Source organism: Macrotis lagotis, chromosome 1 (genome assembly GCF_037893015.1).
Source record: "Macrotis lagotis isolate mMagLag1 chromosome 1, bilby.v1.9.chrom.fasta, whole genome shotgun sequence".
Taxonomy (NCBI): domain Eukaryota; kingdom Metazoa; phylum Chordata; class Mammalia; order Peramelemorphia; family Peramelidae; genus Macrotis; species Macrotis lagotis.
Window position 1 is genome coordinate 552,435,845 of NC_133658.1, and position 15,183 is coordinate 552,451,027.

General features: G+C 36.5%; 1 protein-coding gene across 7 annotated transcripts in view; it reads left to right on the plus strand.

Moving 5' to 3' along the window:
* Positions 1-11,576: 11,576 nt before the first annotated feature.
* LOC141507069 (protein ENL-like) overlaps positions 11,577-15,183 on the plus strand; it is a 64,081-nt gene continuing 60,474 nt past the window's right edge. For 4 of the 7 annotated variants that reach the window (XR_012474060.1, XR_012474059.1, XR_012474061.1 and 1 more), the window contains exon 1: positions 12,188-12,263. Coding sequence is in view for 3 of the 7 variants with exons in the window: in XM_074214403.1 (XP_074070504.1) it covers positions 12,240-12,263 (24 nt within the window). In the remaining 4 variants the exon portion in view is untranslated. Of the gene's footprint in view, positions 11,727-12,182; positions 12,264-15,183 lie in introns of those variants that run through there. The other 3 variants (XM_074214404.1, XM_074214401.1, XM_074214402.1) reach the window with 3 other exon arrangements.

The window sequence follows — 15,183 nt, forward strand, 5'->3', positions numbered from 1 at the left end:
AATGAAAGACAAGAGAGAAGAGGATCAAGAAGCCTTGGGATGTGACTGTAGCTAAGAACATGATAAGGATGATGACCCAGATAAAGAAAAGGAGAAGTCAAAAACACATCACAGGCAGAGAACCAAGAAACAGAAGTTTCTCATAAGTAGAGTAGAGCATATAGTCATGTGCATTTATATAGACATATTAAGCATGAAGACTTAGACAATGTTATTGGATCTGATGAGAGAATGTTGATAACTTCACAGAGACCAATTAAATTGTAGAATGAAATCTGATCAAAACTATATTTTAGGATTAAATGAGAGGTATAGAAAAAGCAGGCAGTAGATGAGGAAAACTCTCCTAAGAGTTTGACTAAAAATTATAAAAATTATCAACAATAACTCACATGTATATGTATGTATATATATGTATATATATATATATATATATATATATACATATAGTGCTTTCTAGTTTGCACAGCATTTACTAATATTATTTCATTTTATCTTCACAGTGAACCTGTGAGGTAGATGTGACTTACCCAGGATCAAAGAGTTAGGAAGTATCTGATGCCAGATTTGAATTTATGTGCTCCTGACTCAAGGTACAACACCCAAAGGAAGAGAAAGAGAATACTAGTTGGAGGGGAGGGAGGGTCTAATGAATGGCTGTTTGTTTTATTTTAGGATAAGAAAATTTGGGCTTATTTTACCGATATGATAGTTCTAAAACCCATTGCTCTTTACTGACCATCATTTGTTCTTTCCCTCATCAATTATGTAACTTCTTGTAAAAGGAGCTTTGTTTTTTACTAAGTGAATGCTTTGGATTTCAGTAAGCAAGCACAAAAATACTTCTATAAGAAGGTGATGGTCTTAATGATAGCGTATAAATGGGATGTGAAGAAAATGATGTTTTGAAGTGAAAGGATGGATTTAGGACTTTAGAAATATTTGAGTACTCCCTGTGAGTTTGTGTTATAGTTCCTGGATGGTTTTAAGAGAAGACTAGAGAGACTTAGAAATCAAAGTTTATTACAGTCTTCAACTGTAATATGAAGGTATTGGGTTAAATAAATCCTAAATTGGTCCAACTATAACTAATAACCTAGGACCAGATAAGGAGACACAGTAATGGGTAGTACATTTGAAACTGTTAGTACTAATCCAATTCTTATCCAAAGCTGACCTTAGGTTTTTTGTAACTTTGACCAGGGGAATCCTAAACATACTTACTGTTCTGGGAAAGTGAAGGCCACAGAACCACCCAGATTAGATAGAAGAAATATTACTTGAGTTGTTTTGAGTTTATTTGGGAGCAGCATAGGAATTAGCCTTTAGCAGGTGCATTTGAATGCTTTTGCTGTCTCCAGGAAGATCTTTACCTTTCTGCCTTTTCTAGCTAGTTCAGAGGGAGGAGATGGAAGTACAAGACTGGATTTGTATGTTCATTTACACACATTGTTTTGGGAGCTTGAACTGGTTTATCCAGTAACCACAGGGCTTTGGTCTATTAACTGTGAGAGGTAAGCTGGCTTGTGGCCAGAAATACTGGGGAGTGGATTGCTATATGAAGCTGGGCTCTGAGGAACATTTGCAGTTCTAGATTTGGTGGTATGATAACTTTAAGTAGCATATTAGAGGGAACATGACATCAACAATTTTAGTTCAGGGCACTGTTACATTTGTGTCTGGCAGCTGGCACCAACTATTACTTTACTAATATCATCAGATGTATATAGTGAGCTGTTCAGGAATTCCCTTGTCCTTTTTTCCTGATAGTCTAACAGGTAGTATTGTTTTATACTATGTGAGATTGCCTTGCCTTCCTTCACTTGTCTAAAGTACTGGAAAGAACAGAGGATATAAGAGTCAGAGAGGCCATGTAGAGGCAGCTAAGTAGCAAAGTGGGATGGAGAGTGCCAGGCCAGACCTGGAGTCAGGAAGATTCATTATTCTGAGTTCAAATGTGGCCTTAGACATTTAATTAGGTGTATGACTTTAAGTCATATTATCCTGTTTGACTCAGTTTCTTCATCTGTAAAAATGAATTGAAGTGACAAACCACTCCAGTATCTCTGCCAAGACCCCAAAAATCAGTCAGGAAGAGTCAGGAAATTATAGAAATGACTGCTTGCTGGAATTCAGGCTTTGCTACTTAACTGACTTAACAGATAAAGATTTAGATTTGAACCCAGATCTTCCTGATTCCAAACCTTGGCTGAGACATTTATTAGTTGTGGGACCCTGGCAAGTCACAACTTTTCTGAGCCTCAGTTTCTTCTTCCTCTGTAAAAAATGAGGATAATAATTATATCTACTTTATGAAATTGATGTGAGGACCAAATAAGGTGATTTATATAAAATGCTTTACAAACCTTAAAGTGTTGTGTATGTAAGTGTAAGCAGGCTGTTATAACTACTGCTATTAACCTTTGTAACCCTGAGTAAGTCAGTTCACCCCTGGACCTCAGAGTCTTCAACGTTAATATGAAGGGATTGGATTAAATAAATCCTAAAATATTAGTTAGCTTCCAGGTCTCTGAATTCTTTCCCATCACAAAGGCATTCAAATCATTCTGAAATTTTAGCACTTTTACCAAATTATACCTTTGTTATTATTTTTTGGTATGCCTCTGGCAGAGAATAAATCCCAGGAGTTCATTTAGCCTCCTTCTTGATATGCATGAGTGAGTATATCCTCTAGAGTAGTTCTAGATTTTAGGAAGTAAGCCTCTTCCTGATATCAGACACAGCTCCTCATGTAGTGTTATTCTTGCTACTTCCTTGAGATCTGAATGCCCTTCTGAGGTGCTGTTAAATAAATCAATACTTTGTGTGGTTTATATTGCATATCCTGTCTTAAATGATTTATGTGCTACTCAGGGAAGATAGGCATATCATTTATGGTTGATTAAATAAACATGATCCTTTACCAAAATTGGGCATAAGTTTTTTCATTAAGGAATATACCCGTTTAGGGGCAGCTAGGTGGCATAGTGGATAAAGCACCGACCCTGGAGTCAGGAGTACCCGGGTTCAAATCTGGTCTCAGACACTTAATAATTACCTAGCTGTGTGGCCTTGGGCAAGCCACTTAACCCCGTTTGCCTTGGGGAAAAAAACCCTAAAAATAAAGAATATACCCGTTTATAGCATTGCTTCTATGAGAAAATCAGATTCAGCCTCTATTTTTTTCAACATACCTAAGTTTGAGGACTTAGCTGATCTATATAAATGTCATGGCCTTCACAGAGAACTTCCATCATGGAATAATTAATAGCGTAAGCACAGACGAGAGTAGAAGAGATGAAAGAAACTCAGAATGCATGCATCATACTTTGTGTAATCACAGGAATGCATGCCTCCGTTTATGATCTATGTCCAGAAATTCAGTTTCCCCAGTTTTAAAAAATATTTTTAAAAATGATTATTCTTAACATTCTTTTCTTTTTAAATTTTGAGTTCCAGATTTTCCCTTCCTTCTACTCCCTCCTTTCATCTAGTGAATAGGCAGGTGATATATCAGTTATACATGTGAAATCTTGCAAAACATTTCCATGTTAGACATATTTTTTTTTGACAAGGCAGTGGAATTAACTGACTTGCCCAAGGTCACACAACTAAGTATTAATTGCCTGAGACCAGATTTGAATTCAGGTCCTCCTGATTCCAGGATCTTTGGCATCACTTAGCCTGCTCCCAGAAATACTATTTTTAGGAGCAAGAAAAATTAAGAGAAAGCTATAGTTCAGTTTACACTTGGAGTTTCATCAGTTCTTTATCTGGAGATAGATAATAACATTTTTCTTCATGAGTCCTTTGGAATTGTCTTGGATTATTGTATTGATCAGAAAAGTCAAGTCTTGGACAGTCATCATTACAAAATTATTGTTACTGTGCACAATGATCTCCCGGTTCTTCTTGCTTTACCTTTTCCCTCCTCAGTTACATGCAGAGATAGTTTTCAACATTCATTGTTTTGCAAGCTTTTGAGTTCATATTTTTCTGCTATTCTCTCTCCTTCCATGGCAGTGATCAATCTGATTTAGGTTGCATGTGTAGAATTGTTCTCACTTCACTTTGCAATAATTCATATGGGTCTTGAGATGTTTTTTTCCTGAAACCACCCCTTTGTCAATGGTACCTCCATCACAATCATGTCACAATTTTTCAGCATTTCCCCAATTGTGTAACCCCTTGATTTCTAGTTCTTGGCCACCACAAAAAAAGAGTTGTTATAAATATTTTTGTAATTCTTTTTCTTTTATCTCTTTGAGAAATAGATTTGGTAGTAATATTGCTATTCAAAAGGTTTTGCACAGTTTTATAATCCTTTGAATATAGTTCCAATTTGTTCTCTAGAATGTTTGGACCAGTTCACTATGCCACCAGGACTTCATTAGTGTACCTAATTTTCCCTCAGGTATGAGATGGTTCCTAAGAGTTGCTTTAATTTGTCTTTCTCTAATAGTGATTTAGAGCATTTTTTTCCATAATATTGATACTCAACTTTGATTTCTTATTCTGAAAACTGTCTGTTTGTATCTTTTCACCAGTTATCAGTTGGGGAATGGTTCTTATTTTATAATTGACTTAGAGCTATACCCAGCATATATTTGAGAAATGAGACCTTTGTCAGAGAAACTTGATGTAAATTTTTTTTTGTATTGTTTCATTGTCTGTGGTACCTTTTAGCAAAATATAATGTCCCTGATTATCCTTTTAAGGGTCCATTTTAACTTTTGCTTTATATGAGCAATTTCTACCTGCTTTTTTTTTTAGTTAAGCTGATACACATTAGATTCTGCTTTCTGCTCCAGCCCATTATTTTAACTTTTTTGAGTTTGTCTTTTGTAAGCAATATATTATTGAATTCTAATTCCTTCTACTATCTGCTTCCATTTTATAGGTGAGCTCATCTCATTCACATTCACAGTTATGATTTCCCACCATCCCATTTTCTTCTGTTTCTATCTCTATCTTGTCCCTCCTCAAAACAATCTATTTTGCTTCTAACCATTACTCTTCTTTTCTTTTCTTTTTTTTAATTGATATTTTATTTTTCCAAATATATGTCATGGAAGTTTTTCAACTTTTATCCATATACAGATGTATATTTTTTAAGTTACATAATTTCCTTCCACCCTCCCTTCTCTTTCCCCTTCCCTTCAGTGGCAAATAGTCAGGTGAATGTTGTACGTACACATTTGTCCTAAACATGTTTACAGATTTATTTTCAGTATGAGGAATTAGGATTAAGGGGAAGAAATACAAAAGAGAAATATTTTTAAAAATGAATGTAATGTTCATCAGATTCTGAAGGGATTTTGTTTTGTTTTTCTTCCTCTGGATGGGGGGATAGCATTGTCCATAGTTGGTATAGTAGAGTTGTCCTAACTCTCTTAACTGTTGAGAGGAACTGCATCCATCAAGGTTGATCAATTCACAGTGTTATTGTTAATGTGTAGAATGTTCTCTTGGTTCTGCTCCCTTTGCTCATTATCATTATCAAGCCATTCTATGCTTCTTTAAAGTCTGACCATTTATGGTTTCTTATAGAACAGTAGTATTCCATAACATTCATATGCCATAATTTATTCAACCATTCCCCAATTGATGGGCATCTCCTCAATTTCCCAGTCTTTGTCATTACAAAAAGAGCTGCTATGAATATTTTGGAACATGTGGAACTTTTCTCATTTTTTATGATTTCTTCTGGTTATACGCTAGTATTGATATTGCTAGGTCAAGGGATATGATAAGTTTTATTGCTCTTTGGGCATAGTTCCATATTGCTCTCCAGAGTGGTTAGATCAGTTCACAATTCCACCAGCAATGCATCAATGTCCCAATCTCCTACAACCTCTCCAATATTGACTTATTTTCCCTTTTTATCATCTTAGCCAATTTCTTTATTTGAAAACTGTCTTCATATCCCTTTGAAATCTTATAAATTTGATTCATTTCTCAATATATTTTAGAAATGAGAACTTTATCAGAGTCCCTAGCTGTGAAAATTGTTTCTCAGCTTTTCTGTTTTCCTTCTCATTTTAGCACCTTTGATTTTTTTGTGCAAAAATTTATTTAATATAGTCAAAATCATTCATTTTTTATTTTTCTTGCTTGATCATAAATTTCTCTCCTATATATCTGATAGAGTATCATACTTTATGTCTAAATCCTGTTACCTATTTTGACCTTATTTTGGTTTATGGTATGAAATATATGGTCTATGCCTGGTTTTTACCATAATTTTTTCAGTTTTCCCAACTATTTTTGTCAAATAGTGAGTTTTTATCCCAGAAGCTAATAACTTTGGGCTTGTCAAACAGTAGATTACTGTAGTCAGTTGCTACTGTTTCTTTTGAACCTATCCTAATCCACTGATCCATTACTTTCTTAACCAGTACCAGTTTTGATGACCAGTTTTAGTTATGGTAGAGCTAGGCCATCTTCCTTTACATTTTTCTTTATCAGTTCCCTTGATGTTCTTGACCTTTTATTGCTCTAGATGAATGTTGTTACTATTTTTTTCTAGCTCAGTAAAATAATTATTTGGTAGTTTGATTAGTATGGCACTAAATAAGTAATTTATTTTGGGTAGAATTATCACTTTTATTATATTAGCTTGACCTAACCTATGAGCAATTGACATTTTTCTGTTTAGATCTGACTTTATTTGGGTGAGAAGTGCTTTGTAATTGTATTCATACAGTTTCTGTGTTTGACTTGGGAGGTAGATTCCCAAGTATTTAATGTTGTCTACAGTTACTTTCAATGGAATTTTTCTATCTCTTGCTCTTGGGCTTTATTGTTAATATATAAAAATGTTGATGATTTATGTGGGTTTATTTTATATCCTGCTTCTTTGCTGAATTTGTTAATTGTTTCATGTAGTTTTTAAAATGATTTTCTTGAGTTATTGAAGTATACCATCATGTCATCTGCAAAGAGTGAAAGCTTTACTTCCTCATTGCCAATTCTGGTTCTTCAATTTCTTTTTCTTCTGTTATTACTAAAGCTATCATTTCCAATACTGTATTAAATAGTAATGGTGATAATGTTGCCTTTTCTTTTATCACCATCACCTTTTTTTTGAAATTTGCTTTTTTTTGCAAGCCAGTCGGGGGTTAAATGACTTGCCCAAGTGTCTGACCCTAGATTTCAACTCAGATCCTCCTTATTCCTGAGCCAGTACCATTGTGCCACCTAACTGCTCTTTATTCCTTTGTTTCTTATCCCTTGCCTCTCCTATTTCTCTATTGTGTAAGTTGCACTTCTGTACACAAATGAGAGTATGTATTTATTTACTTTACTCTTTGAAATAATTTCAGTGAGGTTGAGTTTCAAAAGCAAGCTCTTCCTTTCATTTCTCTTTTATATGAGATTTTCTCCCCATTCTACTCTCCCTTTTCCTTCTTCTAGTGCATTCCTCTTTTATACCCATTTCTTTTTGTGGGGTGGAGCACCTTCCAGTGTAATTAACTCATATCTATGCCTTTTATCTATGTAAACTCCTTTTAACTGCTCTAATAAGGGTAAAGTTCTTAGGAGTTACAAGTATATCTTACTATATAGAAATGTAAAGTTGAGACCCTTATAATTATAGCATCTTAGTGTTTTTTTTCTCAGTAAAGAATTTATTCATTTTTTAAAAGTTTTTAAATTTATTTTAACTTCCAATGCAAAATAAAAATTGTAATATACATATCAGAACATGAGAGGATACAGCATATAACAATAAATTTCCATGAAAAGAAATACTACCTTTTGTTTTCCTTTTTTGTTTGTTTGGGGTTTTTTTTTTGGCAAGGGTTAAGTGACTTGCCCAAGGTCACACAGCTAGGTAATTATTAAGTGCCTGAGGCCTGATTTGATCTCCGGTACTCCTTACTGCAGGGCTGGTGCTCTGCCCACTGCACCACCTAGTTACCCCTACCCCCTACCCTTTGTTTTCAAAACTTTCTAGTTTTCCTTTGATTACTTGTAGATTTTTGGTAGGATTTCCTTTGGTTCTCTGCTGTGTACTTTTTACTTTGCTTTCTTCCTCTCTCCTAAGAAGACTACAGTTATACCTATATTCACATATACACTCATACATGTGTATATATATATATATATATATATAATATATATATATTATATATATACATATATATATGTATGTATGTATGTATGTATGTATGTATAAGATTATACTGTGCTTATTTCCACTTCATGTTAACCTTTTTATGCTTCTCTTGAGTTTTCTCTTTGAATGTCAGATTTTTTTTAGCTCTGGTCTTTTCATCTGGAAAACTTGAAAATCTCTGTTTCATTAAAAATCTATCCCTTACCCCCTCCATCCCTCTCCCCCTCAAAGACTTATACTCATTTTTCTACATAGGTAATTATTGGTTTTAATGCTTGTTCCTTTGCCTTCTGCATTTTTCATGTGAAAGCTGCTAAATCTTGTGTGATCCAGGCTGTGGATTCACAAATACTAAAAAATTTTTTTTCTGACAACTTGAATTATTTTTTCTTTCACCTAGGAGCTCTGAAATTTGGCTATTATATTCCTCAGAGTTTACATTTTGGAATTTCTTTCAAGAGTTGATTGGCAGTCTTTCTTTTTCTGTTTTTTCCCTTTGGATCTAACATACAGAGGTGATTTTCCTTGATAATTTTTTGAAAATTATCTAAGTTATGATTTTGATCATGGTAGTTCAATAATTCTTTTTTCTTTTCTCTTTTCTTTTTTTTCTTTTTTCTTTTTTTTGCAAGGCAATGGGGTTAAGTGGCTTGCCCAGGGCCACACAGCTAGGTAATTATTAAGTGTCTGAGACCAGATTTGAAGTCAGGTACTCCTGACTCCAGGGCTGGTGCTCTATCCACTGGGTCACCTAGCCGCCCCTAGTTCAATAATTCTTAAATTTTTTTTCATCTTGATCTATTTTCTAGGTCAGTTGTTTTTCCAATGAGATAGATCACATTTTCTTCTAATTTTCATTCTTTTGACTTTGTTTTCTTGTTTCTAGTCATTAGCTTCCACTTTCCCAGTTCTAATTTTAAAGGTGAATTTTTGTTCCCCCCACCACCACCATTTGGCAAATTCTGCTTTTAAGCAGTTCTTTTCTCCCTTGAATTTTTGTGCCTCTTTTACCATTGAAGTGTTGTTTTTTTTATTACGCTGTTAATTCTCTTTTCATAATCTTCTTGTATCACTCTCATTTCTTTTCCCAATTTTTCCTTGACCACTTTTTTTTTTAGACCTTTTTTTTTAGACTTTTGCAAGGCAAATGGGGTTAAGTGACTTGCCCAATGCCACATAGCTAGGTAATTATTAAGTGTCTGAGGCCGGATTTGAAGTCAGGTACTCCCGACTCCAGGGCTGATGCTCTATTCACTGCACCACCTAGGTGCCTTCCTCTACCACTTTTAACTCCAACTCTTCCAAGAATTCTTGTTGGGTTTGGGACCCATTGAAGTTTTTCTTTGAGGCTTTGTAACTGTTTTCCTGTTGTTGTCTTCTTCTGAGTTTATGTTTAGGACTTCCCCATCGCTGTAGTAACCTTTTTATTGTTGTTTGTTCATTTTTCTAGTCTTATTTCTTGACTTAGAATTTTATGTTAAACTTAGGCTCTGCTTACCTGAAGGTGGGGAGGCACCATGCAGCTATTTACAGAGCTTATTGGGGGGCGGGGATCTATCAGTTTTTGAGTTCTTCCAAGATGTTGTGTTTCTGAGAGAGGGTGTGCTTGCTGTTCGCCTGTTCTGTACTCTGGTCCATAACTAGGAAGGGCCCTGGTCTCCTGAAACCACAAGCAGTAGTGTTTTCTTTACCTTGGAACTGTGACCCAGGACCCTGGTCCATTCTGACCAAGCACCAGTGCTCCTCTCTGCCCTACTAGAATTATGAATATTCAGATGCCAATCCATGCTAGCTGTACTGGTTACCCAGAAAGGGTCCCCGTAATCTTTTTTTGACCAGTTTTGGGATCTCCATAAACTACTGCTGAGTCACTATTGCTAGCACCACATATCTGGGCTTTCCAGTACTTTTACTAAGTAAATGAATCATGAATCTGAGTCCACATTCCAAGCTTGAGTTTGCACAGCATGATGTGAATAGATTCAGTATATTTTCTTAATCCAAACTCAGAAATTTTGGGAAATACTGAGTCCCCAGGCTTTTAAGTTTTCAGGTTTAGGTAGAATGGTAGATCAAGCACCAGATCTGGAGTCTGGAAGACCTGAGTTCAAATTTGTCCTCAAACATTTACCTGAACAAGTCATTTAACTTCTGTTTGCTGCAGTTGCCTCATCTGTAAAGGGATAATAATAATAATAATAATAATAATAATAATAATAATTTCTCCCTGTTGTTGTGAGGATCAGAGACTATATGTATAGTCCTTAGCCTAGCATCTGACCCACAACAAGCTCTGTTATAAATATTATTATTATTACTTTCTATCTTTTATAGTTGGTATTGTACTTCTTGTCTGAAGGAAATTAAAGCTGAAAGAGGTCTCAAAAACCATTTTGCTCTTACAATTTACAGATGAAGTGAGGACCCACTAAGGAAAATAATTTTCCCAAAGTCATGCAGTTAAATAAGTATGAGGGTTGGAATTTATGTCCAGGTCTCCTAAGTTGGTTATTCTCTACTTGTAGTCCTCTTTTCCCACTGTACTGTGCTTGTGCTCTGCACCTCAAATAGGTTTTAGTTTCTTAGATTGCCAGAAGGAATCTTCCTGGACTCTCTAGTCAAGTCTCCCAACTGTTTTATTTATCTTTTCTGCATTCAGTTCTACTGATGAGTAAGGGCAGGACACTCAGAGTGAAGGAAAAGGGAACAATCTCTGAACTCCCAGAGGGTCAACTACACTGGCTACTCTTTCTCCTTTGTCTCTTCTCTCAAACCTTTTAATTTTTGGTTTTCTTCTCCCTTCTCTTTTCAACTCCTTACCCCCCACATTATGAGAGACTAAACAATAACTGATGTACATTGTTATATAAAGTGTTTTATATCTATTACTTTTTAGTCTCACAACAACCACTGAAGTAGGTAGTGAAAGTTATATTACTTTAATTGTACAGAAGAGGAAACTGAATTCAAGGAAAATGAAGGGATTTATCCACAGTTTTTAAGTGTCAGAACTAGGATTAGGACCTGGGTCTCCTGACTTCAGGTCTAGCATTCTTTCCATTATGCCCCATTCAAGCTGGGCTATGAACTTTCCATAGCAACTTGAATTGGGGGCAGTCCAAATATGACTCCAGGCAGCTATTTGCTCCAGAAGCACAACTAGACATAGGCAGTGGTTATAGTAGTTTCCTGAGAAGGAAAGGGGATGGGGGGGTAAGTAAAATGAGAATTTTGAGAGAATTAGTAAGAAAAGGTTTCTTGTCCTTTCTTATCAGTGAATGTGTTTGTAAGTGAATGTGTTTAGTAAGCATGCTTGCAAATTCTTTAGGGGTATGCAGTTTGTATTACCTGATATCTCTACTATCTCATGTCTGATCCTTTAAAATTGGTTTCCTGTGTTTTGTCTTTTGTTTTTTGTTTTTGTTTTTGTTTTTGTTTTTGTTTTTGTTTTTAATTTAAGGAGGAGCCGAAAAAGGTTTGCTTCACATATGACCTGTTCCTGAATCTGGAGGGAAATCCACCTGTGAATCATCTTCGTTGTGAGAAACTGACTTTCAACAACCCCACCAAGGAATTCAGATCCAAGCTTCTGAGGGCAGGAGGGGTGAGTGCCCAAGGGGCTGGCTTTGAAACTTTTTCATGTTGCCAGGGAAGAGGCACCTGGTACTATGTGAAATAGAAACTCGCCTAAGGCTGAAGTCTGTGCATGCTACATAATAAAGTTGGTTTTCTGTTGATATTAAAACCCTGCCTTTCCTGGCTGTCAGAGGGTGCCATCTACATTCCTCTTACCTTACTGGCTCCTCTCAGAACTTTAGCACTAGATTGTTAGGGTTAGAAAAGTCTTAAAAATCATATAGTTTGACCTCTTCCCCTCTTCCCAGTTGAAGCTGAGAGATAGCAGCTTATTTGCCATGGCAAAATAGTGAGGTAATGGCTGATCCTGGTTGACTGTATAGGACTTATCTAGGACATTCTCTAGATGATGGGTTCAAATGTTAGTATAGTCAACTCTGGATTTTTTTTAGGAGCTGATTTATCTAATTGGTGGATTATTGATGCTCTTTGTCTCCCCCCTCACCTTTCTGGCTGCCTGCTGTTAAAATACTGCCAATGAATGGGATGGATGAAGAGAGAGAAGGTGAGAGGCCTGTCAGTTACTTTCCTAAGTCCATTGGCTTAGAGGTTCCTAGTTGAGGGCAGTTTCTTGGATCTGTGTTCAATTTTAGGATGTTCCAAGTGGCTTCTCTGTGTGTTTTGCTGAGTTATCTATGTCCTTAGATTGTGTCAAAAGCTTCTAATGACAGCTGTGTTTCATATTGGTGAGCTGTGAGAAGTGTCATGATTGCTTTGGCTTACCTTCTTGGTTTGCACGCCTCTGTCCTGCATGGAAGAATTGGTGATGCTGCTATGGGGAAGGGAAATATTGAAAGAGAGATATGCTGTGTTTCCAGGTTTTAGACCTTCAGGCTACAAGTTTGACTTAGAAGTCATAAAAGAACAGATGTCTTAGAAACCTTGTTTGACTGTGGCTGAAGATCTCAGAAGGTGTTTGGGGATTTGAATGTTTGAAGGGCTAAAAAACAGTGCCCAAAATGAATGAATGTCTAGGAATCGGAAAGAAATGAATCCTCTGGTCTTTGAGAGGATTTTTCACACTGCTCTTTTTTCTCTTCATTTTTTTAGGGGTTTAATTATTAATATATTATGAAAATGTTTCAAATCTAACACATAATAAAAGTCTTGATAGCAGAGAGACTGGAAGAGAGGACTGGTGGACAACTGGAGAAGGAGGGATGAAATGATGGAGGGGCAAAGGGGAAAGTGACTGGGAGTAGAGAATGGAGTGATGGAGAAGGAGGGGGATTGAGAGAACTGTAATTTCCCATCAACAAGAGAAACTTAAAACTAGCTTGCTGGTCAGGAGGGCTGCTCATTTGGGAAGACTCTGGGGCTTGAGAATGAGAGGTCCTCATGTTCATTGCTGATAGAGAAGCAAGAGTACTTCCATAATTGTCCAACTCTTGTCAAATTTTTTATCTTTTGTTTTAGAAGAGGGAAAGGGACCGAAGTTCATTTGTTAATTTGTTAATAAGTCTCTTCCTGCTGACGGGGGTTTCTATGCTAGAAAGGTCAAAGTCCAAAACTGAATGAGTTTGAATGTATTTTTATAGTAGATGGTTTGCAACTTTTTCTCTAAAGAGCTTCCAAGACCCTGATGGTACTACCTTTTCTCATTGAAGAGAAAGAAGTAGGAAGTAGTAATAACATCAGAAAAATAGAGAAAGAAGGAGGGGAGGGGAAAAACCAATCCATAGTTTAGCTGATCTGTAAGCCAACACTTAAAAGGTTAATATTCCATCAGTAAGGAAGGAGTCTGGGCTATGGAATACAAAAATATTAGTAATCTTTGTCCTGGGTACTGAAAAAGAGAGGAAGGCCTTGTTAGCAATTGATTTGAATTACTTCTAAAAAGGCCCTTATATGCTGCAGACCCAGTGGTTTCCATGCAGCTCTTTTCATCTTTTTTATTTATTTGTTTGTTTATTTATTTATTTTTAGTTTCTGCAAGGCAATGGGGTTAAGTGGCTTGCCCAAGGCCACACAGCTAGGTAATTATTAAGTGTCTGAGGCCAGATTTAAACTCAGGTACTCCTGACTCCAGGGCCAGTACTCTATCCACTGCGCCACCTAGTCACCCTCTTTTCATCTTTTAAAGCCAGTCAGGCAAGCTGAGTAGCCTCTGGGGCTCCAGGAGTGATGGCATTGGATGTGCTACTATCTACTTTGAAGACGAGCACCACCAAAATCAGTGTCCTATAAAGGGGCTCAAACTGTATCCTCTTTCAAGACTTACACACTGGGAGTAATGAGTCTTTAGATCTAGCATAGTACTGTGCTCCTATAGAAACTTATGAGGGAGGCTTCATTTTTCTTTTGGTGGATAGCTTTGCCTTTAGCACCTTCTTATTATGCATGACCATTCACTTCTCAGGAACCTATTAGAATTGAGCAGACTCTGCCAGAAAGAATGATGCTAAATATTAAGCCATTGATTGGCTTGCTTGCACATGTCCCCCAGACCTGGTTATTAACCTTGCTGGTGTAAAGCTCAGTCTGAAGTAGATTTAGATAGAATAGTGACCAGAATTACCAGCCCTGTGCCTCCACTAAGCTAATGGAGTCTGAAATACATGATTAGTGATGTCTTCTCAAGCTGTGGAGTTCATTTCATTAACTCAAATGATTTTCTTTTTTCAAGGATTTTACCTTCGTTAAGAAAAAATGAAAACAAAATTTACCTTAGTGAGATGTTAGAATATTGAGGGTAAGGCAATCAATTTGAAGAGAATTAAGTCCAACTCTTAAATGGAAGGAAAAGACCTGTGATGGACAAACCAAAGGAGATCAGGAGCCTCAAGGAAACCTATGGATGAAACACAGCTGCTTAACTGGGGTTTCAAATGCTACCCCTGCCATCCTCTCCTTGTGCTTGCTTACCACTTCTCTTTCCTGGGAGCCTACATGTGTGAGGGACTTTACACCATGTTTTATTTTCAGCTGATTGTAGTCTTTCTCATAGGAATAGTACTGGATCCATTTCTTTTTACCACCTTCTTAGTGATACTATCATGAATTTCACAGTAAGACATCCTGATGACCCACTTTGGTCTCATGCTTTACAGTTTCAAAGGGGTTGGTGTGAGAGACCACACATGCCTTCTTTCCAGATGTTCCTCTGGGCCAGGTGCCCTTCTCATAAGTTTTTGAGGAACTTTCTTCTTCACTTTAGCTTCTTAGATTAAATATACTGCTTTTATTCACCGTAGAATTAAAGGTGATAGATATACTGTATAATTAATGCTGCTTTGTCTGAATCAAGTTCTAAAAAGGCTTGTTCTAGTTCTTTTATTGTGCATCTTGCTGTGACCCAGATTCTGGAATGAGCAAAAGTGTTCACTTTAAGCATTCAGGTAGCTGGTCCTTCCCTCTTCAGCTTTCTTTGTTCATAAGAGCTGACTTGGCAAACTTTCTTTACGTTGGGGAGAAGTTTATAGGAT